At 61.8% G+C, this 24,443-nt stretch overlaps 2 protein-coding genes, 1 long non-coding RNA gene and 4 other non-coding genes across 12 annotated transcripts in view; 5 read left to right on the top strand and 2 right to left on the bottom strand.

The window, feature by feature from the left end:
• LOC145518772 (ubiquitin carboxyl-terminal hydrolase 17-like protein 6) overlaps positions 1–5,678 on the bottom strand; it is a 46,068-nt gene extending 40,390 nt beyond the window's left edge. For 2 of the 4 annotated variants that reach the window (XM_081523649.1, XM_081523650.1), the window contains exon 1: positions 3,275–5,669. In XM_081523649.1, coding sequence (XP_081379775.1) covers positions 3,275–4,543 — 1,269 coding nt within the window. In that variant the 5' untranslated portion in view covers positions 4,544–5,669. Of the gene's footprint in view, positions 1–1,055 lie in introns of all 4 variants that reach the window. The other 2 variants (XM_081523647.1, XM_081523648.1) reach the window with 2 other exon arrangements.
• On the top strand, positions 1,094–10,923 carry LOC145518774 (uncharacterized). Of its 3 annotated transcripts, XM_081523651.1 has the most exons (6): positions 1,094–1,107; positions 1,479–1,604; positions 1,919–2,136; positions 7,141–7,302; positions 8,962–9,036; positions 10,698–10,923. In XM_081523651.1, exons 2-4 carry the CDS (start codon positions 1,549–1,551, stop codon positions 7,191–7,193), a joined length of 327 nt encoding a protein of 108 aa, XP_081379777.1. In that variant the 5' UTR covers positions 1,094–1,107; positions 1,479–1,548; the 3' UTR covers positions 7,194–7,302; positions 8,962–9,036; positions 10,698–10,923. The 3 variants fall into 3 exon arrangements, 1 of the variants encoding a protein (XP_081379777.1); XR_014063283.1 differs by lacking the exons at positions 1,094–1,107; positions 1,479–1,604; positions 1,919–2,136 and adding exons at positions 2,773–4,410; positions 6,615–6,734; XR_014063282.1 differs by lacking the exons at positions 1,094–1,107; positions 1,479–1,604; positions 1,919–2,136 and adding an exon at positions 2,773–4,410.
• On the bottom strand, positions 8,432–14,815 carry LOC145518776 (uncharacterized). Its single transcript, XR_014063285.1, has 3 exons — positions 14,682–14,815; positions 13,665–13,726; positions 8,432–13,547 (listed from the first exon to the last, which is right to left on the bottom strand). It is a non-coding gene; the product is annotated as an uncharacterized LOC145518776 (long non-coding RNA).
• Positions 14,408–14,526, top strand: LOC145519162 (5S ribosomal RNA). The gene has a single exon (XR_014063594.1). It is a non-coding gene; the product is annotated as a 5S ribosomal RNA (ribosomal RNA).
• A 2,878-nt stretch (positions 14,816–17,693) lies between the features above and the next one.
• Positions 17,694–17,812, top strand: LOC145519160 (5S ribosomal RNA). The gene has a single exon (XR_014063593.1). It is a non-coding gene; the product is annotated as a 5S ribosomal RNA (ribosomal RNA).
• A 3,174-nt stretch (positions 17,813–20,986) lies between these two features.
• LOC145519159 (5S ribosomal RNA) lies at positions 20,987–21,105 on the top strand. The gene has a single exon (XR_014063592.1). It is a non-coding gene; the product is annotated as a 5S ribosomal RNA (ribosomal RNA).
• Positions 21,106–24,285: 3,180 nt separating this feature from the next.
• Positions 24,286–24,404, top strand: LOC145519158 (5S ribosomal RNA). Its single transcript, XR_014063591.1, has one exon. It is a non-coding gene; the product is annotated as a 5S ribosomal RNA (ribosomal RNA).
• The last annotated feature ends 39 nt before the right edge of the window (positions 24,405–24,443 follow it).

Raw genomic sequence — 24,443 nt, 5'->3', positions numbered from 1 at the left:
GAACTGTCCTGAATTCGAGGGCATGATGACACCCACTCCCAACATCTAACCACGGACACTTTTCTCAGGGAATTCCCCTTGACGAAGCCCTGCACGCACTTCCGATCTGGCCCTGGACCAAAGGGCTCTGGATGCAAAGGATTCGGGGGCATTTGGCCTTCCAGCCTTGCCCGCTAGAGATTCACTGCCGGGCTTCCAAGTTCAGCACACAATTGCGGGTAGGGAGGAATTCCGTGGGCTCACCACTCAGATCCTAACACACTACTGTGGAAACATAGTGTGCCTGAGGACAACCCCTGCCCGGACAACAATAAACCCTGGCCTCAACTTTGCTCTCGACTGAGCTTCACTCCAATGTCTATGGTTTCTTACTAGACACGCTTCTAGCGTTTGGAGTCCTAGCACCAACACAGGCCGGGACTGGGGCACATATGCTTTTCTCCCTTCAGAGCCATTGGTCATGGCCCAAAGCGAGCTCATTTAGAAAGGCATGGGCTTGCTGCAGCTTTGGATTGATTTCATCAGCTCCCATTCTCTCTCCGCTGCCCATTGTTTTTTTTGGGTTTTTGCTTCCGTTTTTCTTCTGTTGGTTTTTTTTTTTTTTGGTTTTCTTTTTCTTTTTTTGGAGATTGTGTTCATTTTTATTATTATTATTATTATTATTTTGGTTCTTTTCACTCTCTTTTTCTATTTTAAATACTCTAATTGACTTCTAGAGTCGACTTTCCAGTTCAGGGGCTCAAAACGCACTACAACTCAAGGTAAAAACAGATTTCACTCCCGGACGAGGACGACTGTTGGTTTCCTTCTTGATGTGTGACATGTGTGTTTGTTTGCTCTCCCATCCTGGATATTATGCTTGCCTTCCAGGACTATGGGGGTTCCACCGTCCAGGGGTTTACCATAGCTGAAGTGTTGATTCCGTTGATCCTTACCAGGAAAGACCGGCCCTGACCCTGCTTTCTTCCTTAGCCTATTGCACCCCTTCCACCTCCAGCTCCCCATCCCATCCCAGGACCCTCCCGCTCTGTGCTTTATGATCCAAGTGCTCACACCCTTGCTGTCCTTTTGCCTGCTTCCCATGGCACAGAGGAGCGAGATCAGCCAGTATGTTTCTCTCTTTTGCGCGAATTTCCCCCAACCTGAGGCGACCTTCCCATTCCCTCGGCCACGCCGCTCCAATCACCAATCTTCTTTTTCTTCTTCCCCTTCTCCTTCTTCTTCTTCAGAGGGTGTGGATGCGGCAAGCAGTAAGTCCGTTTAGGCGATGGGGCGGAGGAAGATGCGTGGTGATGATGAGGTCGGGCTGTGCGTGGCTCCACTTCCTCGTCCAGGGCATGCTTGTTCGTGTTCTTGGGGGAAGATACTGCCCATCTTTCGGTTTGCTCTCTACTTGTGGAGGGCATGGTGCGGTGTTGGTAACCGTGCAGGGGGAAACAGCCCACGGAAGGTTGTCTGTTCCTTTCCCAGCCAACTAGCCGGGTCAGGAGCCACTGTTGTCCCTCTAGGTCTGAGAAGCTACATCGCACCTTCCCGGCCCACCGTTTGATGGAGGGTTTTGGGTTTGAAGCCAACAACCAAGAGAAAGAAAGAAACCGCAAGAGGTGATCGACAGGGGTGCTCAGGCGCACCTCCACCCCCACCAGGTTGCGGGATCACGAGGCAGTCGAGAAAGCAGCTAGGCGAGGACAGCTCCCCCGCCGCCCCAGACACTTTGGAGGCCGGCCGCATCTCATCGCGTCCAGCGGCGTTTGTCCGGGGCCAAGCTGGACGAGACAGCTGACTGACAGGGAGGATGGGCAGAGTCGGATGTCCAGTTGTCTTGCTCTCACAATCTAGGGGAGGCTTGGCTCTTTCCTCAGCGCGGGGAGGACCTTTGCTTTCAGAAATGAACGTTGTGTGACCTTTCTCCCCTTAGGAACCAGTGCGATGATGGGGGAGACGTTTCGTTGGGACACTCGTTGGCTTGCCTTTCTCCCTTGGCCTTCGTGTTGGTGCTGGTGGTGCTGGTGGTGCTGGTGGTGGTGCTCGTGGCATTGTGGATCGCTTCTCCTGTTCGGCACTCGGAGGTTCTCCAGCATACTCCTTGCACTGGAAATGGAGCCCCAGCGATCTTGGCGGACGAGCGTCCTGCAGGTGAGGAACGGATCCCCGCCTCCTTCCTGCCGGACCCTTTCCCAAGGAGCACTAGGCCTCCCAAGGACATCCACCCAGAAAGCCTGGTTGCCCGCCTTCTCCCCAGACCCTGCTCGAAGTTTGGGGCATTTTCGAGTGTCTGACAGGCCGGAAGGAGACGATTCATGGTCCTGCACCCGCTCCTGCCTGCCCCCCGAAGGGCTCAGGAGCTCGTCTCCTTGCTCGGCTGGCTGTGAGCCTTCCGTGAGGCGTCTCCTGCCCGCGTCCCTCACCAGAAGCCAGTGGTGCGGCCCGTGAATGGAGAAGGGGGAAGAAAGGCAAACCCGCACACGCCCCATCCAGGGAGGACTCTCCCACCCGCGCAGAAGCGGGAGGCCCTCGGGCGGTGCTCAGGCCCGGTCACGCACCCCATCCTCTCCAGTAACTTCCCAGCAGAGCCAGCCCTCCAGAGCTCAGGCGCTCGGGCACGAACACGTTCCAAGTGAACCCCGAGGCCCCGGGCCCACTCCAGGCCCGGACTTTTTCCAGGAGGCTGCCTCAGGGACACCGCCCAAAGGAACTCTTGGTGCGTCACACAGGGCGTGCAGCGAGGGGGCGTGGGCGTCTGCACGCATGTGCGTCACAGCCGACCTAACCGCCACAGCCCCAGACAGGGCCGCGCCTTCCTGTTCTTCCTCTTGGTCGCTCTGGCCCTCCCGCTGGCACAAGGGCCGTTGCCGACGTTCGTCGGCCCCGGAGGCGGGGTGTCCGTGCTGGGACGGTCGAGCCGCTCGTGCTCCTGTGCGGGCAGCTTGCCGTTTCTCCCTCCTCCGTGTGTGGACTGGTGAATCACGACTGCGCCGGCAGGCAGGGCAGACTGGACCTTGCGGAGGTCGAAGGCAGGCTTCGCTCGCTTGTGTTCTTGGAGGCGTCTCCACTGCTCTAAGCTGATTCCTTCGACCTCTGTGTCCCCCGGGGACCCCTCCGACCCAGGAGCTCTGCCGCTGGCGTCTCCTGCAGGCTCCCCGGGCTCTGAGGGGTCAGCCCCGAGGGGGGCCGCTGGCCCTCCCCCAGCGCCCCCTCCCAACGCCCCCTCCCGGGCGTAGAAGAGGACGTAGGCCCTCTGGCTCAGGACAGCAGTCTCGTCACAGGCTCTCACCTTGGCATCGTCCATCTTATACCACTGGCCGTTGCCCGCTCGGACGTAACAAAAGTAGTGTCCTCGCTCAGCACTCCACCCGGAGTGCACCAGCACGGCATAGAGCATGTAGCCCGGTGGCCCTGCCTTCCGCTGTGACGTGTAGGGCTGCACGTCGAGGCACTGGAGATAGCGCACTTCCTGAGCCCTTTTGGCCCCGCTCGCCTGTGTGAACCGCTTCAGCACCAGCACCAGGACCTGGGGGGTGCTGTGCAAAGTCAACCTCTTGGTGGCAGGCGCCTTCCGGAGACAGACGCCACAGTCATAGGCATTGTCAGCATCCAGCCTCTCGGGCTTCACCAGCTCTCTCAGAGCTTGCTCCACGCTCTGAGCCACCGTGATGTCCAGGCCGATGTCCAGATAAGGCTCGAACGTGTCCGAAACCCCGAGGCAGTGGAGACACTGGATCTGAGACCTCCGAGTCCCCCCGAAGATCTGACGGATGAGGGTGGTGTTCCCGGAGGGCTGGCCCGACGGCTGGGATGCGCTCAAGCAGCCTTGCTGCATGGCATTCAGAGTGAACATCAGAAACTCGTGGGCATCTTCCTGCTGGTGTCTGTGGAAGGCCGCCAGCAGGTCCTTGCGGGGCTGGATCACCTCTCCCGGGTGAAGGAGGGATCGGGTCACGTGAGCTCGCATGGCACAGAGCGTGCAGGAGGTGCGGGCCGGACAGAGGGTGGCGTGCTGCTGGGACACAACCCAGCTGGCCAGGGGCGGCGTGTGGCTCAGACACTGCAGCACTGCGTTCACATAGCAGGTGTTCCCCAGATTCTGAAGCCCAGCCCCCACCCCCCACGGCGCCCTCCAACTCAGGCTGACGTTCTGTCCGGGCGCCAGCCCTGCTGAGCCAGGAGCCAAGTCACTCCGCTGAGGGCGCCCAACGGCCGACGACAGCCCCTCAGGGACAGAGGGTCCCTGGAGGGCATTCGCACCAGCGGTGCTGGACACAACCTGGCCCTCCCAATAAGACGTGGAAGGGAGACGGACTCGCACCGCCCCCGTGCGCAGAACCAGCCCCCGGCTCTCTGCAAACAAGGCCCACGAGGGTTTCCATCTCCTACCTGCAGCTGCACGAGGACGCCTCCTTCCCTCGGACGGTGGGTCTCCAAAACAGGGCCTGGGCCCCGTCCCCTCGGTCCTTTGATGGCCCTCCCACAGCCCCACCCCCAGACGTACAAGCTCCTCATTGGCTGAGGCGTCCGAGGGCGGGCTCACTCCCACTCCCGACATCCAACCACCGACACTTTTCTCCGGGAATTCCCCTTGATGAAGTCTCGCACCCACTTCCAATCTGGCCCTGGACCAAAGGGCTCTGGATGCAAAGGATTCGGGGGCATTTGGCCTTACAGCCTTGCCTACTAGAGATTCACTGCAGGGCTTCCAAATTCAGCACACACATGCGGGTAGGGAGGAATTCCGTGGGCTCACCACTCGCATCCTAACACACTTGTAGAAACATACGTCTGCCCACCTACCCTCTCACTTGAACAAGTCTCCCCACCCCAGACCCCTGCCTGAGGACAACCCCTCCCAGGACAACAATAAACCCTTGCCTCAACTTTGCTTTCGAGTGAGCTTCACTCCGATTTCTATGGTTTTTCACTAGCCACTCTTTTGCGTTCAGCGTCCTAGCACCAAAAGATGGCGGGAGTGGGGCACATATGCTTTTCTCCCTTCAGGGCCGTTGCTCATGGCCCAAAGCGAGCTCATTTAGAAACGCATAGGCTTGGTGCAGCTTTGGATTCATTTCATTAGCTCCCTTTCTCTCTCTGTTGCCTTATTTTTTTTTTTTTTTTGTATCTTTTCCTTCTTCCTTTTTTTTTTTTTGTTTTTGGTTTTTCGCTAATTTTCGGGGGGAGGTTTGGAGTTTGTGTTCATTTTATTATTTTTTTGTTGTTTTCATTCTCTTGTTATATTTTAAATACTGTATTTGACTTACAGAGTCGTCTTTCCTGTTCAGGGACTCAAAACGCACTATAGCTCAATGTTAAAACAAATTTCTGTCCTCCATGAGGACGACTGTTCGTTTCCTTCTTAACATGTGTGTTTGTTTGCTCGCCTGTCCTTTACATTATGCTTGCCTTCCAGGACTCTTGAGGTTCCTCAGTCCAGGGGTTTACCATAGCTGAAGTGTTGATTCTGTTGATTTTTACTAGGAAAGAACAGCCCTGACCCCGCTTTCTTCCTTAGCCTATTGCATCCCTCCCACCTCCCTCTCCTCCATCCCTTCCGAGGACCCTACTGCTTTGTGCTTTTTGATTCAAGTGGTCACAGTCTTGCTGTCCTTTTGCCTCCTTCCCATGGCACAGAGAAGCGAGATCAGCCAGTATTCTTCTCTCTTTTGCACGGATTTCCCCCAACAAAAGGCGACCTTCCCTTTCCCCCTGCCTCCTCCAGTCAGCATTCTTCTCCTTTTTCTTCTTCTTCTTCTTCTTCAGAGGGTGTGAATGGGACAAGCAGTAAGTCTGTTTGAGGCGATGGGCTGGAGCATGATGGGTGATGATGATGAGCTCTGGCTTGTTTTCTAAACATTTTTTCCGGCCCGTGAGTGGGAGGTAGTATCAAGAATTTCCTCTCCTAATTAGAGGAACCCACGTGTAGGGAGAGGAGGGGTGGGGTGTGGAGACAGGGCCCAGTGTCCGGGTTCAGCGTAAATCTCTGGGAGACTCAGTGGAGGGAGTCTGCATTGTAAAGCCCAGGGTCACTGCCCTGTCCAGGAGCTGCTGTTAGTTCAGATCCTGCTCTGAGGAGCTCAGGTTCAGACCTGATCAACAGATGGACCGGAGGTGGTCTGCAATGAGGGCTCTGTACTTGGTTCCTGGGTCCTGAGTTCTGCAAGTACCCGCCCTGGTGAGCCCATTAACCTTGGAGGAGCCTGCCCACCAGAACCCTGTGCTCCCGGGAGAGGCACGTGAACGAGCACCCTCTCTGTGCAGCTGGCACAGAGTAGCTTAGCGACTCCCCCGTGGGCAGCAGAGAGATGAGATGAGAACCCGGACACGAAGTGGGGCCCCTGAACCCACCCTGGGCCCATCCAGAGTGAAGAGGTAGGTAGGTGGGTGCTGGCCACTGTGCTATGTGTGGGAGGCCACACAGGAACCTGTGGCTTCTTGCACCTGACACCATGGAGGCCTCCCCAGGACAGAGCAGACAGACTTCCCTGGGCGGTGGGAGCTCCTGGAGACCCTGCAGGGGCCTTTAGAGGAAAGGGCCTGGCCGGAGGAGAGTGAGCGCCCAGACAGAGCCAGGGGCTTGGGGCCCGAGGGGGCCTTTGTGGTCTGAGCTGGGAGTGGACAGACAGGTGGTGACTGTGACCCAGGAAAGCAGCCCTGGAGATGCGAGACTGAATCTGCCTCAGAGGGAAAAGCCTGCCAGATGATTCCAGAGACAGGATGTGTGACAGGAGTCCCGGTAATAGACAGTGAGTGAGTCCCCCTAAGAAGAGGCTCTATGAGTTGCCCCTGGAAGGGGTGAAGGGACAGACGTGACCCTGCTGTGAGTGGGCTCTTACCCCGGGAGGGGGTGAAAGGGCAGATGTGAACCTGCTGTGAGTGGGCCGTCACCCTGGGAGGGCATGAAGGGGGCAGGTGTGAACCTGCTGTGAGTGGGCTGTCACCCGGGGAGGGGGTGAAGGGGGCAGATGTGAACCTGCTGTGAGTGGGCACTCACCCTGGGAGGGGCTGAAGGGGGCAGGCGTGAACCTGCTGTGAGTGGGCACTCACCCTGGGAGGGGGTGAAGGGGGAAGACGTGAACCTGTTGTGAGTGGGCCATCACCCTGGGCAGGGGGCACACACCCCGCTCCATGACTGCACGTCTGTTCTTCCAGGTGGATCACTTGGCTGCTCGGAGCCTCAGCCTCTCAGCCTGCTTGTGGGCTGATGGTAGCATGGACTGACCAGTCGTTTGCTCAGAAGAGGGCAGAGAGGGGTCTCGTGGAAACTCCACAGAACACCATCAGAATGGGACTCATGGCCCCTGTCCCCTGCAGGTCTGTCTGCAGGACCCAGAGAGCAGACTTGTAGCAGAGCCTGGACGGACTCGGTTTGGTGGTTGGTGGAGTGACAGCTCCCGTCCCCAGGCCCTGCCAGCATTGGCCCTTCAGGCTCTGGGTCGGGGAGCCCGTGGGGTGTGGGTCCAGCTGTGCCCACCAGGGAGGCCTGGAGGACTTGGCTACTACTGTGGCCGTCACCCGTGCAGAAGCTTCCGAGCCAGGATCCAGTGGGAGCTCTTGCCCTGCACGTGGGTTTCAAGTCCACAGCACACATGAGCTTCTAGTGGCTCAGTTTGTTTTCTGCACACAAAGTCCTAACACCCAGTACACCAACCGCCCGTGAAAAGGCACGTCTGATCTGGCTCCAGGTGCTGCTTCTGCGCCCCTCCTGACTGCACACCTGGCAGCCCGCGTCATGGAGTCAGACCGTCAGGTGGTGTCGGGGTGGGGGGACAAGAGCACAGTCCAGGCCCAGGGGGGCCGCACCGTTGATGGCTGGTGCTGCGGCTGTAGGTGCGCCCTCCACCCGCCCCCCAGGCAGAGACCACCCTCCCCTTACAGACTGTTGCTAGGTTAGTCCTATGGACCCTGCTCAGGCCCTGGCCTGGCCGCGGCTCTCTGCCTCAACAGCCGTTCGGGTTCAAGTAGGTGATTATGAAACCAAAGCTGAGACCAACACAGCACAGGCTTTGTTCAGAGGCCAAAGAATGGAGAGGTGGGAACAGAGCTCACAGCTCAACTTCTCGCCCTCCTGGAGAGAGTGGTTTGATTTTAAAAGTAAAGACAAAGGGAGGAGGAGTGAGGCTAATCCTGGGGAGGCAGGTCCGTTTAGGAGAAGGGCAGGGCTTTCGGAGTTAGTGGGGTGCCACCTCCTTTTTACCTTGTTTTGGTTCTTCATGTTCGGTCATGGCCAACAGTTGGTGTATCACTTAATATAATGATCAAGTTAGCAGCAAGCAGTGACCTGAAGTGAGATCTTAATTCCCTGCCCGGGAATTGAGCCTGGGAAGCCTGGGTGCGAACCAGGAATCCTAGCCACCAGACCAGCAAGGCCTAGAGGCTAGAAGCTGTTTTTCCCCAGATCTTTGCCCGCAGTGAAAAATGTTTTTACCATGGAGGCAGAAACTGTAAATGCAGATGTAAAATTTATTATTAGGGACATAGCCTAGCAACAAGTGGGAGAGCACAGAGAAATGGTTTGTTAAGATAGAAGCAAGGCAGAGAAAGAGTGTGGTGTCCCTCCGCAGTGAGGGGGAGCGCAGCAGAGGCGGTCACGTCGTGTATACAGGGCAGTTCTTCCGGGTCTTTGTCTTCCTTCAGGCCGATTACCTGGTTTCTTTTCCCACACCTGACCGACCCTGGGACCCTCCCCTGGGTGCACACTCACCCTGAAGGCAGGATGGATCTCGAAGTGAAGGCTTCTGGGAGGAGCAAAACTCATTATGGCCTGGCATTCTCTCTTGAGTTCTGACCCAAGAAGCCTTTCTGTGCATGTGTAGTGTCTCCCTTGTCCCAAAAGTCTGGGAGCAGAGATCCCTTAATCCTTTCCTCATACAGGCTTTTGCCCTCTCTTCATCCTTGCCATGACTATTACTGTAAGGTGTTTACAAGAGACAAACACTGGTTATTTACCCTCTGTTGTGACTTCCATTTCAGAGGGCAAAGAGGAGGCTGACTGTAAATACCTTGACTGGAGCCCACCTCTCTCTTCTCTGAGAAATGCTAACAGTTGTAAGTATCCAGCCTGAAGCCCACTTCTTCATGTCCCATGAAATGCAAACAGGAGGCCATTATAAAGGTCTAATCTGGGCCCCATCTATCCCCTACATCAATAACACACTAAAATCAACACACAGTGAGACTTGGGGTCTGTTGGGAGTCAGATCCGTTGCCATTGTGGTCCCAGCTCGTTCCCTCTGGTTTTGTTTGAAGCTTCCTCTCTTCTCTCTAGACCCTTTACTTAAAGACTTGTTACATCCTGCTAAAGGGGTGAACAACGTTAAAGGGTTGAAAACAAGGACCCCCCTATTAAAGGAGGTTTCAGATGCTGCTACAGTACCTCCTGATCCTTTCCTGAGAATACTGCCAGGGGTGGGGGGTTGGTGCATTCAGGCTGAAGGGCAGACAGCTTGCTCTGTATGCTCGTGTGGGGAAGGGGGGCACAGCAACAGGGGCTCTGCCTGCAAACCCCAGAACCACTCACAGATTGGCTCCAGAACCGCTCCAGGAGGGACAAGAAGGGGTATCTCACCTACTAGACCTGGAGGGAGGGGCGGGGACTGCAGGGATGCTGGAGTGACAGGGAGAAGGGGTGTCCACCTACTAGACCTGGAGGCAGGGGCGGGGTGTGCAGGGCTGCCTCACCTCAGACCTGCTGGGAGGCTCCAGGTTCAGCACAGGCTGGGTGCTCCCTGCAGAGACGCGCCTCAGGGCACAGTGTGGCTGCCCGGTGGGCGGGGCCCAGAGCCGGTCACTCACCACCTCCCTGCACCTCCTCCCTCGAGGGTGTCTGGGGTGTCTCTTCCCCCAGTGAGGAAGGGTGGAACCCTGACAGTCACCCCCACACCGACCCCTCAGAAAAGCTCACTAGAGACTTGGCACCTGGCTGGAGGCTGGTCATATGATGGTGTCTGCCCTCACCCTCCAAAATGCCAGGGCCGAGAAGGGGAGCCAGGGCTCACCATGAACCTCACGGTTGGTGCAGACAGCATAGGTGCAGGGGGCTGCCCCTAATGGGAGGGAGGCTTTAGATCAGGGCAGGGCCTACATGAGCTTCCTGGGGCTGCCGTGACAAACGACCTCACACGGAGGCTCTGAACTACAGAAGCCTGCCCTCTCTCAGTCCTGGAGACCTGATGGCTGAGGTCAGGTGTCCCAGCACTGCGCTCCTGCCAGAGGCTCCATCCCAGGCCTCTTCCAGTTTTTTGGGGTCCAGGCGTCCCCGGAGCCCACACAGTTTCAATGTGTCCAAAGTGGTTTGTGAAGTTTTATGCTGGAGATTTCTCGCTGGACGATGCTCCACATTCGGGTAGACCTGTTGAAGTTGACCGTGATCAAATAGAGACATTAACGGAGAACAATCAACATTATACCACGCAGGTGATAGATGATGTACTCAAAATACCCAACTCAAGTGCTGAAAATCATTGCATTAATTTGGTCAATCACTTTGATGTTTGGGCCTGCAGCCCTCAACCCTCAGGCCTCAGCTTTCACAGTGTACCTTTCACAGGAGAGACTGATTTCCTGCTTCCAAGGAGACAGACAGGAGATGGAACTCTTAACCTTACCCTTGAATTGTGCCCTTTAACATGATACTGGGGATGGGAGAAGGACTGGCCAATCTCCAGGACCTGTAATGTGTTTTTTTTTTTCTTTATACTTTTCACCAGCTTTGCCTGTTCACTAGGATGTGGGTTGAAGTTGTTCTTTGTATGCTCACAGTTTACTCACTTCAGAAGCCACATGGAGCCATCAGAGAAACTGTGAATTTCAGAAGATATAGCTAATCAGAAACCCAATGTTCATTATTCAGAATTGTTTATGTTTTTCCTAGAGGAAATAGTTACTAGAACCACAAAGTAAAGAATAAAAGTTAATACCTCTACAATATAACATATAACATGGATTCATCTGAGCTTTATTTATTTATACACCAAGGTGCGCATCTGAACTGCCCCTTGGTGTGGGCAGCAGAAGCTTTCAGTGAGCTCCCCCAGGTTGAGTAGAAATAGGAGCATTTTTTTCTGTATTCATCACACACTAGGCTGGGTGTTAGGAATTCACAGGTATTGGGGCCTTTAATGATCTGAGTGACACGTGTCACCGAGCCAGGCTGTGCTTCCCGCAGTGCATGTGTGCTCCAGCGAGGTCAGCTCTGTGACCCCCATGGACTGCAGTCTGACAGGCCACTCTGTCAATGGGGTTTTCCAGGCAAGAATACTGGAGTGGGTCGCCATTTCCTTCTCCAGGGTAACTTCCCGACCCAGGGAAGAGGAGTAAGGACATGTCCTGTGGATCAAGGGTAAGGGGGAACACCAAACCTTTGGGTGTTTGGTGTTTCTCCTGGCCCAGGTCAGTTCAGTTTAGTTGCTGTGGTGTCTGACTCTTTGCGACCCCATGGACTGCAGCACTCTAGGCCTCCCTGTCCATCACCAACTCCGGGAGTTTATTCAAACTCATGTCCATCGAGTCAGTGATGCCATCCAACCATCTCATCCTCTGTCATCCCGTTCTCCTCCTGCCCCCAATCCTTCCCAGCATGAGTTGGTGATTCCATCCAACCATCTCTTCCTCTGTCGTCCCCTTTTCCTTCTGCCTTTAATCTTTCCCAGCATCAGGCCTTTTCCACTGAGTCAGTTCTTCACATCAGGTGGCCAAATTATTGCAGTTTCAGCTTCAACAACAGTCTGTCCAATGAATATTCAGGACTTATTCCCTTTACGATGGACTGGCTGGATCTCCTTTCAGTCCAAGGGACTCTAAAGAGTCTTCTCCAACACCACAGTTCAAAAGCATCAATTCTTCAGCACTCAGCTTTCTTTATAGTCCAACTCTCACATCCATACATGACTACTGGAAAAACCATAGCCTTGACTGGACGGACCTTTGTTGGCAAAGTAATGTCTCTGCTTTTTAATATGCTGTCTAGTTTGGTCATAACTTTTCTTCCAAGGAACAAACGTCTTTTAATTTCATGGCTGCAATCACCATCTGCAGTGATTTTGGAGCCCAAAAAAACAAAGCCTGTCACTGTTTCTATTGTTTTCTCATCTATTTGCCACGAAGTGATGGGACTGGATGCCATGATCTTAGTTTTCTGAATGTTGAGTTTTAAGCCAACTTTTTCACTCTCCTCTTTCACTTTCATCAAGAGGCTCTTTAGTTCTTCTTCACTTTCTGCCATAAGGGTGGTGTCATCTGCGTATCTGAGGTTAATGATATCTCTCCCGGAAATCTTGATTCCAGCTGGTACTTCATCCAGCCTGGCAATTTGCATGATGTATTCTGCATATAAATTAAATAAGAAGGATGACAATATACAGCCTTGACTTACTCCTTTTCCTATTTGTAACCAGTCTATTGTTCCATGTCCAGTTCTAACTGTTGCTTCTTGATCTGCATACAGATTTCTCAGGAGGCAGATCAGGTGGTCTGGTATTCCCATCTCTTTAAGAATTTTCCACACTTTGTTGTGATCCACATACTCAAAGGCTTTGGCATAGTCAATAAAGCAAAACTAGATGTTTTTCTGGAACTCTTTTGCTTTTTTCATGATCCAACAGATGTTGACAATTTGATCTCTGGTTCCTCTGCCTTTTCTAAATCCAGCTTGAACATCTGGAAGTTCACAGTTCATATACTGTTGAAGCCTGGCTTGGAGAATTTTGAGCATTACTTTGCTAGCATGTGAGATGAGCACAACTGTGTGGTAGTTTGAACCTTCTTTGGCATGGCCTTTCTTTGCGGTTGGAATGAAAACTGACCTTTTCCAGTCCTGTAGCCACTGCTGAGTTTTCCAAATTTGCTGGTATATTGAGTACAGACAGCACTTTCACAGCATCATCTTTGAGGATTTGAAATAGCTCAGCTGGAATTCCATCACCTCCACTAGCTTTGTTCATAGTGATGCTTCCAAAGGCCCACTTAACTCCACATTGTAGGATGTCTGGCTCTAGGTGAGTGATCACACCATCATGGTTATCTGGGTCCTGAAGAACTTTCTGTATAGTTCATCTGTGGATTTTTGCCACCTCTTCTTAATATCTTCCACTTCTGTTAGGTCCACACCATTCACACCACACCTGTGAGCTCTGTTAAGCTCCATACATATGCCACTACCCACTGCTGGAGGGTGAGGAACAACAAGAACTGCCCCTCAATGCTGGGATGCACAATAATCACTCTGTAAGACAGCTGGGAAGTTTTTAACAAAGCTAAACAAGTTTCACCTTGATATCCAACAGTTATGGTTTCAGGATTTAGTCAACTGCTTTGAAAATCTATCTGCAAATTTAAACAAGGATGCAATTATGCACAGCAGCCCTATACATAATAACTAAAAACTTGAAGAAATCGGGATATCCTTCAGTAGAACAATGCAAACAAAGTGGAGTACATCCATGTCAAGGCAACCACACTCTGCCACCGAAAACTTAACTCTCTGGCGTAAGGATTATTACACTGTTCTCCCCGCAGGATCCGAGCACAGTTCAGACAGGCCTAGTCTCCGAAGCTCTCTCCTGCCAGGAAAACATGACGGAACAGCCTTGAGGAGGTTGCCTCGACGTTCCCTGGGAGAGTGTGGACCTCTCTGGGCTCGGGCACCCAGGGGCTCTAGGAACTGCAAAATTACCTACCAGCCAGCACTCTACAGCTGGGGATGACCATCAGAGGGCAGGCGGCTGGGCACCCTGTTTTCCTAGGAGGAACGAAAGGAAGGACCACAGAGTGGACTCAGGGCAAACGGGCGGAGCTAACCGGGTCCAGTCAACGGGGCCAGCAGCAGCTACCAGTGGGTTTGGATACCTGGAAGGGGGCAGGCAGCATGGGTGCTCAGGGCCACGACTGGGTTGCGCCTACAGCCACAGGAGGTTCGGAGGAACCGCGGGCCGCCGGCAGAGGCGGGCCCCAAACCCAGACACATCCGCGGCCACGTAGCCCGGAGGAGGGGACGCCACTGGGTGTTGGGGGGTGCCCAGAGGGGGCCGGCCTGGAGAGGCCCAGGGTGGGAGGGCGCCGAGACCTCCGCGCCCGTCGCCCTCCAGCCCCCCTCCGACCCCACCCCACCTCACCCCACCCCACCCCACCCCACCCTACCCCCGGCACGCACGCCCGGCCGCTCGCGGTCCCGGAAGCCCTCTGGGCCCCCGCGCCGGGCCAGGCGGTTGCTGGCCAGGGGTGGCGGTGTGCGGGGGTGGGGCGGCATCGGCCGGCCGCCGGGCTGCCGGCCCTGGCCGGCCGGAGTCCGGTCGCGGGGCGTGCGGCTCAAGTGCAGCGCGCGCTCCCGTGGAGAGCCGCGGCCGGCTGGCCTGACCCGGGGGTCAGAGCCAATGGGAGGCGCGGCGCAGGGCTCTTAGGGCGCCTGGCGGCAGCCGCCTCCGTCTACGGCCATACCACCCTGAACGCGCCCGATCTCGTCTGATCTCGGAAGCTAAGCAGGGTCGGGCCTGGTTAGTACTTGGATGGGAGACCGCCTGGGAATACCGGGTGCTGTAGGCTTTTTGCCTCCCCTCTCCTTTAGCCCCCGGCCCCCACGGCGTCCCAACTCTTGGGTCCCCGCCGCCCCCGTCCCAACTCTTGGGCCCCCGCAGCCCCAGCCCCAGCCCCAGCCCCTCCCGGGCTGGACGGTCAGGGCCCCGACTCCCGCTGCCGACCTGGCTTGCCTCCGCGCGGCCTGCGAGCCCCTCCGCATTCGGCTTCCAGGAAACCACACGACGGTCGGGGGTCTCCGCCTGGGGCTCCCTGGGCCTTGGCACGCCTCAGGCAGGGGGGAGGGAGGCCCAGCCCCAGCCCCACCCCCAGCCCCACCCCCAGCCCCACCTCCAGCCCCATCCTCGCAGGCGCTCACACACACACACACACACGCACACACGCACGCACGCGCGCACACACACACACACACACACACACACACACACACAGACCCCCGCCGCCGAGACAGGTCAAGAGCCGGAAACCCACAGGTAAGGCCCACGAAGAAAGAGGGAGAGAGAGACAGCAAGAGGACCACACAGGCTTCCCAACCCCCGGCCTCCACATCCTCCCGCCTTCCATTCCGGGTATCCACCCGACCCCCAGTCGACCCGACCCCACCCTCGCCCACCGACACACTCACTCACACACCCACCCTCTGGCCTGGGGGCGGGTCCGGGTCTCGCCTTAGGTAGCCAAGCCGAAGGGGACCCTTGAGACCTCGGCTGCGAGGAAGTCTTGGGTTCCCCACGGGTGACTGCCAGCCCCAGGGCACTGCGTGCAGCCGGGGCCCGCCCGGCCCGGGGCTGACGCCCCCTCCCTTGGCGAAGCTGCTGCTTCCGGGCACGGCCTCTCTCTGACGGGTGTCACGGTCTGTGCCGGTGTGTCTGTCTCGGACCGCATGCCATCCTCTCTGCCCTGCGTGCCTCCCGTTTTCCGTCTCTCTGCCAGTCGCTCTGGGTCTCCCTCTCTCTGTCTCTCCCTCCCTGCGTGTGCCGGTGCGTGTTTGGGTGTGCGCGCGCGCCTGGCCGTCTGTCTGCATCTCCGTCTCGCTGTCTTTCTGTCTCTGTCTCTTTCTGTCCCTCTCTCTCTGTCTCTGTCTCTGCTGACCGCCGGCCTCCCGTCCCTTCCTCTGGCCCCGGCCTCTGACAGGTGCTCTGGCTCTGGCTCCGGCTGAGGAGCTTGCGCCGGCCGGCTAACCCACTGGGCGTGGGTGCGTGCGAGGGTCTGTGTGTCTGTCCGTGTGCCTGCCGGTCGCTCGTCTGCTCTCTCAGGAAGGTCCTGTGCTTGGCGGGGGGGGGGGGGGGCGAGGGGGCAAGGGGGCAAGGGGGGGGGCCTGGGTAGGCCGAAGGGGCGGGGCTGACGCCTCACCCCTGGCCGTGCCCAACGCTGGAGCCGGGAGTCAAGCTAGCTCTGGCAGAAGGAAGCAAACGGCCACGGGTAGCCTTTGCAAGCAGTTGCTGGGCCGCCCCGCCTTTAGGGCTCCCCGGGCGAGACACGCCCGTGTGGGCCCCTAGGCCCGGGCCCCAGGTGGGCGCCCAGGGTGTTTTGCCCGCAGGAGCCCAGCACGCTGCAGACAGGCCCAGGCTCGGGAGGTCTCTCCTGCAGAGCAAGCGTGAGGGAAAAGCCGTGTACAGCTGGCCTCGAAGCTCCCTGGGAGTGTGGGAGCCCGCCCTGGGCGCGGGGCCCCAGGGGCCATTGCCACTGCCAAATGACCTCCCAGCCAGCGCTTCCCAGCTTGGGGGTGACCCTCAGGCCGCAGGCGGCTGGGGACGCTATCGTCCTTGGAGGCAGGATAGGCAGCCCCAGAGAGCGGGTTTTCAGGCCTCTAGCGCGCAGCCAGTGTGTAGCGCCTCAGACGCCGGACCTCCGGGCCTGCTCCCAGGGCCTCAATTCCGGAGTCGGGGCCCTGTGTCCGCCTGCGGTCTGGGAGCCTTGCAAACACACTCCTAGGTCAGCGCGGTCCTGCCCGTGGGGAAGGAGGCTGCGGGAGTGCGTCTGAGGGGGCCGGGTGCCACGCTGGGGTCACCTGGCCGAGGGCACCTGGCCCCTCCCACGGGCTCCCGGCGAGGGGTGGCGGGCTCGCCCCTGGCGTGCCAAAGGCCGCAGCGGGGAGCAGAGCTAGCTCTGGCAGAAGGAAGCAAACAGCCACGGGAGGCCTTTGCAAGCAGTTGCTGGGCCGCCCCGCCTTTAGGGCTCCCCGGGCGAAACACGCCAGTGTGGGCCCCTGGGCCCGAGCTCCAGGTGGGCGCCCAGGGTGTTCTGCCCGCAGGAGCCGAGCACGGTGCAGACAGGCCTTGGCTCGGGAGCTCTCTCCTTCCTGCAGAGCAAATGTGACGCAACGGCCGCGTGGAGGGTGCCTCGACGTTCCCTGGGAGTGTGGGAGACCGCCCTGGGCGCGGGGGCCCGGGGGCCACTGCCGCTGCCAAGTGACCTCCCAGCCAGCGCTTCCCAGCTGGGGGTGACCCTCAGATCGCAGGCGGCTGGGGACGCTATCGTCCTTGGAGGCAGGAAAGGCAGCCCCACAGAGTGGGCAAGGGGGGGCCTCGGGTAGGGCGAAGGGGCGGGGCTGACGGGCTCCGGTCGACCGCGCCCTGGCAGGTGCCCGGCAGGACGGGCGCTCAGGGCCCCGGCTGGGCCGCGCCGAGGCCCGCAGGAGGCTCAGAGCGCCGCGGGCCGCGGGCAGCGGCGGGCCCCGAAGCCAGACACCTCCGGGGCCACGTGGCCCTGAGCAGCGAACGCGACGGCGGGTGCGGGGTGCGGGGTGCGGGGTGGGGGTGGGGGTGGGGGTGGGGTGGCGGTGCGGGTGGGGCGTCGAGAGGGGGCCGGCCTGGAGAGGCCCAGGGTGGGAGGGCGCCGAGACCTCCGCGCCCGTCGCCCTCCACCCCCCCCCGACCCCACCCCACCCCACCCCCGGCACGCACGCCCGGCCGCTCGCGGTCCCGGAAGCCCTCTTGGCCCCCGCGCCGGGCCAGGCGGTTGCTGGCCAGGGGTGGCGGTGTGCGGGGGTGGGGCGGCATCGGCCGGCCGCCGGGCTGCCGGCCCTGGCCGGCCGGAGTCCGGTCGCGGGGCGTGCGGCTCAAGTGCAGCGCGCGCTCCCGTGGAGAGCCGCGGCCGGCTGGCCTGACCCGGGGGTCAGAGCCAATGGGAGGCGCGGCGCAGGGCTCTTAGGGCGCCTGGCGGCAGCCGCCTCCGTCTACGGCCATACCACCCTGAACGCGCCCGATCTCGTCTGATCTCGGAAGCTAAGCAGGGTCGGGCCTGGTTAGTACTTGGATGGGAGACCGCCTGGGAATACCGGGTGCTGTAGGCTTTTTGCCTCCCCTCTCCTTTAGCCCCCGGCCCCCACGGCGTCCCAACTCTTGGGTCCCCGCCGCCGCCGTCCCAACTCTTGGGCCCCCGCAGCCCCAGCCCCAGCCCCAGCCCCTCCCGGGCTGGACGGTCAGGGCCCCGACTCCCGCTGCCGACCTGGCTTGCCTCCGCGCGGCCTGCGAGCCCCTCCGCATTCGGCTTCCAGGAAACCACACGACGGTCGGGGGTCTCCGCCTGGGGCTCCCTGGGCCTTGGCACGCCTCAGGCAGGGGGGAGGGAGGCCCAGCCCCAGCCCCACCCCCAGCCCCACCCCCAGCCCCACCTCCAGCCCCATCCTCGCAGGCGCTCACACACACACACACACACGCACACACGCACGCACGCGCGCACACACACACACACACACACACACACACACACAGACCCCCGCCGCCGAGACAGGTCAAGAGCCGGAAACCCACAGGTAAGGCCCACGAAGAAAGAGGGAGAGAGAGACAGCAAGAGGACCACACAGGCTTCCCAACCCCCGGCCTCCACATCCTCCCGCCTTCCATTCCGGGTATCCACCCGACCCCCAGTCGACCCGACCCCACCCTCGCCCACCGACACACTCACTCACACACCCACCCTCTGGCCTGGGGGCGGGTCCGGGTCTCGCCTTAGGTAGCCAAGCCGAAGGGGACCCTTGAGACCTCGGCTGCGAGGAAGTCTTGGGTTCCCCACGGGTGACTGCCAGCCCCAGGGCACTGCGTGCAGCCGGGGCCCGCCCGGCCCGGGGCTGACGCCCCCTCCCTTGGCGAAGCTGCTGCTTCCGGGCACGGCCTCTCTCTGACGGGTGTCACGGTCTGTGCCGGTGTGTCTGTCTCGGACCGCATGCCAACCTCTCTGCCCTGCGTGCCTCCCGTTTTCCGTCTCTCTGCCAGTCGCTCTGGGTCTCCCTCTCTCTGTCTCTCCCTCCCTGCGTGTGCCGGTGCGTGTTTGGGTGTGCGCGCGCGCCTGGCCGTCTGTCTGCATCTCCGTCTCGCTGTCTTTCTGTCTCTGTCTCTTTCTGTCCCTCTCTCTCTGTCTCTGTCTCTGCTGACCGCCGGCCTCCCGTCCCTTCCTCTGGCCCCGGCCTCTGACAGGTGCTCTGGCTCTGGCTCCGGCTGAGGAGCTTGCGCCGGCCGGCTAACCCACTGGGCGTGGGTGCGTGCGAGGGTCTGTGTGTCTGTCCGTGTGCCTGCCGGTCGCTCGTCTGCTCTCTCAGGAAGGTCCTGTGCTTGGCGGGGGTGGGGGTGGGGGGGGAGGGCGAGGGGGCAAGGGGGCAAGGGGGGGGGCCTGGGTAGGCCGAAGGGGCGGGGCTGACGCCTCACCCCTGGCCGTGCCCAACGCTGGAGCCGGGAGTCAAGCTAGCTCTGGCAGAAGGAAGCAAACGGCCACGGGTAGCCTTTGCAAGCAGTTGCTGGGCCGCCCCGCCTTTAGGGCTCCCCGGGCGAGACACGCCCGTGTGGGCCCCTAGGCCCGGGCCCCAGGTGGGCGCCCAGGGTGTTTTGCCCGCAGGAGCCCAGCACGCTGCAGACAGGCCCAGGCTCGGGAGGTCTCTCCTGCAGAGCAAGCGTGAGGGAAAAGCCGTGTACAGCTGGCCTCGAAGCTCCCTGGGAGTGTGGGAGCCCGCCCTGGGCGCGGGGCCCCAGGGGCCATTGCCACTGCCAAATGACCTCCCAGCCAGCGCTTCCCAGCTTGGGGGTGACCCTCAGGCCGCAGGCGGCTGGGGACGCTATCGTCCTTGGAGGCAGGATAGGCAGCCCCAGAGAGCGGGTTTTCAGGCCTCTAGCGCGCAGCCAGTGTGTAGCGCCTCAGACGCCGGACCTCCGGGCCTGCTCCCAGGGCCTCAATTCCGGAGTCGGGGCCCTGTGTCCGCCTGCGGTCTGGGAGCCTTGCAAACACACTCCTAGGTCAGCGCGGTCCTGCCCGTGGGGAAGGAGGCTGCGGGAGTGCGTCTGAGGGGGCCGGGTGCCACGCTGGGGTCACCTGGCCGAGGGCACCTGGCCCCTCCCACGGGCTCCCGGCGAGGGGTGGCGGGCTCGCCCCTGGCGTGCCAAAGGCCGCAGCGGGGAGCAGAGCTAGCTCTGGCAGAAGGAAGCAAACAGCCACGGGAGGCCTTTGCAAGCAGTTGCTGGGCCGCCCCGCCTTTAGGGCTCCCCGGGCGAAACACGCCAGTGTGGGCCCCTGGGCCCGAGCTCCAGGTGGGCGCCCAGGGTGTTCTGCCCGCAGGAGCCGAGCACGGTGCAGACAGGCCTTGGCTCGGGAGCTCTCTCCTTCCTGCAGAGCAAATGTGACGCAACGGCCGCGTGGAGGGTGCCTCGACGTTCCCTGGGAGTGTGGGAGACCGCCCTGGGCGCGGGGGCCCGGGGGCCACTGCCGCTGCCAAGTGACCTCCCAGCCAGCGCTTCCCAGCTGGGGGTGACCCTCAGATCGCAGGCGGCTGGGGACGCTATCGTCCTTGGAGGCAGGAAAGGCAGCCCCACAGAGTGGGCAAGGGGGGGCCTCGGGTAGGGCGAAGGGGCGGGGCTGACGGGCTCCGGTCGACCGCGCCCTGGCAGGTGCCCGGCAGGACGGGCGCTCAGGGCCCCGGCTGGGCCGCGCCGAGGCCCGCAGGAGGCTCAGAGCGCCGCGGGCCGCGGGCAGCGGCGGGCCCCGAAGCCAGACACCTCCGGGGCCACGTGGCCCTGAGCAGCGAACGCGACGGCGGGTGCGGGGTGCGGGGTGCGGGGTGGGGGTGGGGGTGGGGGTGGGGTGGCGGTGCGGGTGGGGCGTCGAGAGGGGGCCGGCCTGGAGAGGCCCAGGGTGGGAGGGCGCCGAGACCTCCGCGCCCGTCGCCCTCCACCCCCCCCCGACCCCACCCCACCCCACCCCCGGCACGCACGCCCGGCCGCTCGCGGTCCCGGAAGCCCTCTTGGCCCCCGCGCCGGGCCAGGCGGTTGCTGGCCAGGGGTGGCGGTGTGCGGGGGTGGGGCGGCATCGGCCGGCCGCCGGGCTGCCGGCCCTGGCCGGCCGGAGTCCGGTCGCGGGGCGTGCGGCTCAAGTGCAGCGCGCGCTCCCGTGGAGAGCCGCGGCCGGCTGGCCTGACCCGGGGGTCAGAGCCAATGGGAGGCGCGGCGCAGGGCTCTTAGGGCGCCTGGCGGCAGCCGCCTCCGTCTACGGCCATACCACCCTGAACGCGCCCGATCTCGTCTGATCTCGGAAGCTAAGCAGGGTCGGGCCTGGTTAGTACTTGGATGGGAGACCGCCTGGGAATACCGGGTGCTGTAGGCTTTTTGCCTCCCCTCTCCTTTAGCCCCCGGCCCCCACGGCGTCCCAACTCTTGGGTCCCCGCCGCCGCCGTCCCAACTCTTGGGCCCCCGCAGCCCCAGCCCCAGCCCCAGCCCCTCCCGGGCTGGACGGTCAGGGCCCCGACTCCCGCTGCCGACCTGGCTTGCCTCCGCGCGGCCTGCGAGCCCCTCCGCATTCGGCTTCCAGGAAACCACACGACGGTCGGGGGTCTCCGCCTGGGGCTCCCTGGGCCTTGGCACGCCTCAGGCAGGGGGGAGGGAGGCCCAGCCCCAGCCCCACCCCCAGCCCCACCCCCAGCCCCACCTCCAGCCCCATCCTCGCAGGCGCTCACACACACACACACACACGCACACACGCACGCACGCGCGCACACACACACACACACACACACACACACACACAGACCCCCGCCGCCGAGACAGGTCAAGAGCCGGAAACCCACAGGTAAGGCCCACGAAGAAAGAGGGAGAGAGAGACAGCAAGAGGACCACACAGGCTTCCCAACCCCCGGCCTCCACATCCTCCCGCCTTCCATTCCGGGTATCCACCCGACCCCCAGTCGACCCGACCCCACCCTCGCCCACCGACACACTCACTCACACACCCACCCTCTGGCCTGGGGGCGGGTCCGGGTCTCGCCTTAGGTAGCCAAGCCGAAGGGGACCCTTGAGACCTCGGCTGCGAGGAAGTCTTGGGTTCCCCACGGGTGACTGCCAGCCCCAGGGCACTGCGTGCAGCCGGGGCCCGCCCGGCCCGGGGCTGACGCCCCCTCCCTTGGCGAAGCTGCTGCTTCCGGGCACGGCCTCTCTCTGACGGGTGTCACGGTCTGTGCCGGTGTGTCTGTCTCGGACCGCATGCCAACCTCTCTGCCCTGCGTGCCTCCCGTTTTCCGTCTCTCTGCCAGTCGCTCTGGGTCTCCCTCTCTCTGTCTCTCCCTCCCTGCGTGTGCCGGTGCGTGTTTGGGTGTGCGCGCGCGCCTGGCCGTCTGTCTGCATCTCCGTCTCGCTGTCTTTCTGTCTCTGTCTCTTTCTGTCCCTCTCTCTCTGTCTCTGTCTCTGCTGACCGCCGGCCTCCCGTCCCTTCCTCTGGCCCCGGCCTCTGACAGGTGCTCTGGCTCTGGCTCCGGCTGAGGAGCTTGCGCCGGCCGGCTAACCCACTGGGCGTGGGTGCGTGCGAGGGTCTGTGTGTCTGTCCGTGTGCCTGCCGGTCGCTCGTCTGCTCTCTCAGGAAGGTCCTGTGCTTGGCGGGGGTGGGGGTGGGGGGGGAGGGCGAGGGGGCAAGGGGGCAAGGGGGGGGGCCTGGGTAGGCCGAAGGGGCGGGGCTGACGCCTCACCCCTGGCCGTGCCCAACGCTGGAGCCGGGAGTCAAGCTAGCTCTGGCAGAAGGAAGCAAACGGCCACGGGTAGCCTTTGCAAGCAGTTGCTGGGCCGCCCCGCCTTTAGGGCTCCCCGGGCGAGACACGCCCGTGTGGGCCCCTAGGCCCGGGCCCCAGGTGGGCGCCCAGGGTGTTTTGCCCGCAGGAGCCCAGCACGCTGCAGACAGGCCCAGGCTCGGGAGGTCTCTCCTGCAGAGCAAGCGTGAGGGAAAAGCCGTGTACAGCTGGCCTCGAAGCTCCCTGGGAGTGTGGGAGCCCGCCCTGGGCGCGGGGCCCCAGGGGCCATTGCCACTGCCAAATGACCTCCCAGCCAGCGCTTCCCAGCTTGGGGGTGACCCTCAGGCCGCAGGCGGCTGGGGACGCTATCGTCCTTGGAGGCAGGATAGGCAGCCCCAGAGAGCGGGTTTTCAGGCCTCTAGCGCGCAGCCAGTGTGTAGCGCCTCAGACGCCGGACCTCCGGGCCTGCTCCCAGGGCCTCAATTCCGGAGTCGGGGCCCTGTGTCCGCCTGCGGTCTGGGAGCCTTGCAAACACACTCCTAGGTCAGCGCGGTCCTGCCCGTGGGGAAGGAGGCTGCGGGAGTGCGTCTGAGGGGGCCGGGTGCCACGCTGGGGTCACCTGGCCGAGGGCACCTGGCCCCTCCCACGGGCTCCCGGCGAGGGGTGGCGGGCTCGCCCCTGGCGTGCCAAAGGCCGCAGCGGGGAGCAGAGCTAGCTCTGGCAGAAGGAAGCAAACAGCCACGGGAGGCCTTTGCAAGCAGTTGCTGGGCCGCCCCGCCTTTAGGGCTCCCCGGGCGAAACACGCCAGTGTGGGCCCCTGGGCCCGAGCTCCAGGTGGGCGCCCAGGGTGTTCTGCCCGCAGGAGCCGAGCACGGTGCAGACAGGCCTTGGCTCGGGAGCTCTCTCCTTCCTGCAGAGCAAATGTGACGCAACGGCCGCGTGGAGGGTGCCTCGACGTTCCCTGGGAGTGTGGGAGACCGCCCTGGGCGCGGGGGCCCGGGGGCCACTGCCGCTGCCAAGTGACCTCCCAGCCAGCGCTTCCCAGCTGGGGGTGACCCTCAGATCGCAGGCGGCTGGGGACGCTATCGTCCTTGGAGGCAGGAAAGGCAGCCCCACAGAGTGGGCAAGGGGGGGCCTCGGGTAGGGCGAAGGGGCGGGGCTGACGGGCTCCGGTCGACCGCGCCCTGGCAGGTGCCCGGCAGGACGGGCGCTCAGGGCCCCGGCTGGGCCGCGCCGAGGCCCGCAGGAGGCTCAGAGCGCCGCGGGCCGCGGGCAGCGGCGGGCCCCGAAGCCAGACACCTCCGGGGCCACGTGGCCCTGAGCAGCGAACGCGACGGCGGGTGCGGGGTGCGGGGTGCGGGGTGGGGGTGGGGGTGGGGGTGGGGGTAGGGTGGCGGTGGGGGTGGGGCGCCGAGAGGGGGCCGGCCTGGAGAGGCCCAGGGTGGGAGGGCGCCGAGACCTCCGCGCCCGTCGCCCTCCACCCCCCCCCGACCCCACCCCACCCCACCCCCGGCACGCACGCCCGGCCGCTCGCGGTCCCGGAAGCCCTCTGGGCCCCCGCGCCGGGCCAGGCGGTTGCTGGCCAGGGGTGGAGGTGTGCGGGGGTGGGGCGGCATCGGCCGGCCGCCGGGCTGCCGGCCCTGGCCGGCCGGAGTCCGGTCGCGGGGCGTGCGGCTCAAGTGCAGCGCGCGCTCCCGTGGAGAGCCGCGGCCGGCTGGCCTGACCCGGGGGTCAGAGCCAATGGGAGGCGCGGCGCAGGGCTCTTAGGGCGCCTGGCGGCAACCGCCTCCGTCTACGGCCATACCACCCTGAACGCGCCCGATCTCGTCTGATCTCGGAAGCTAAGCAGGGTCGGGCCTGGTTAGTACTTGGATGGGAGACCGCCTGGGAATACCGGGTGCTGTAGGCTTTTTGCCTCCCCTCTCCTTTAGCCCCCGGCCCCCACGGC

Source organism: Giraffa tippelskirchi, chromosome 8 (genome assembly GCF_054371585.1).
Source record: "Giraffa tippelskirchi isolate mGirTip1 chromosome 8, T2T-mGirTip1v1.2.pri, whole genome shotgun sequence".
NCBI lineage: Eukaryota > Metazoa > Chordata > Mammalia > Artiodactyla > Giraffidae > Giraffa > Giraffa tippelskirchi.
Note: the sequence above shows the minus strand (reverse complement) of the source record. Positions and strands in the feature narration are given on the sequence as shown.

Coding starts and splice junctions, on each gene's coding strand:
- LOC145518774 (XM_081523651.1), top strand. CDS start 1,549: ATGGAGGGTTTTGGGTTTGAAGCCAACAACCAAGAGAAAGAAAGAAAC. Junction 1,605..1,918: donor AAAGAAAGAAACCGCAAGAG/GTGATCGACAGG, acceptor TTCTCCCCTTAG/GAACCAGTGCGATGATGGGG. Junction 2,137..7,140: donor GGCGGACGAGCGTCCTGCAG/GTGAGGAACGGA, acceptor CTGTTCTTCCAG/GTGGATCACTTGGCTGCTCG.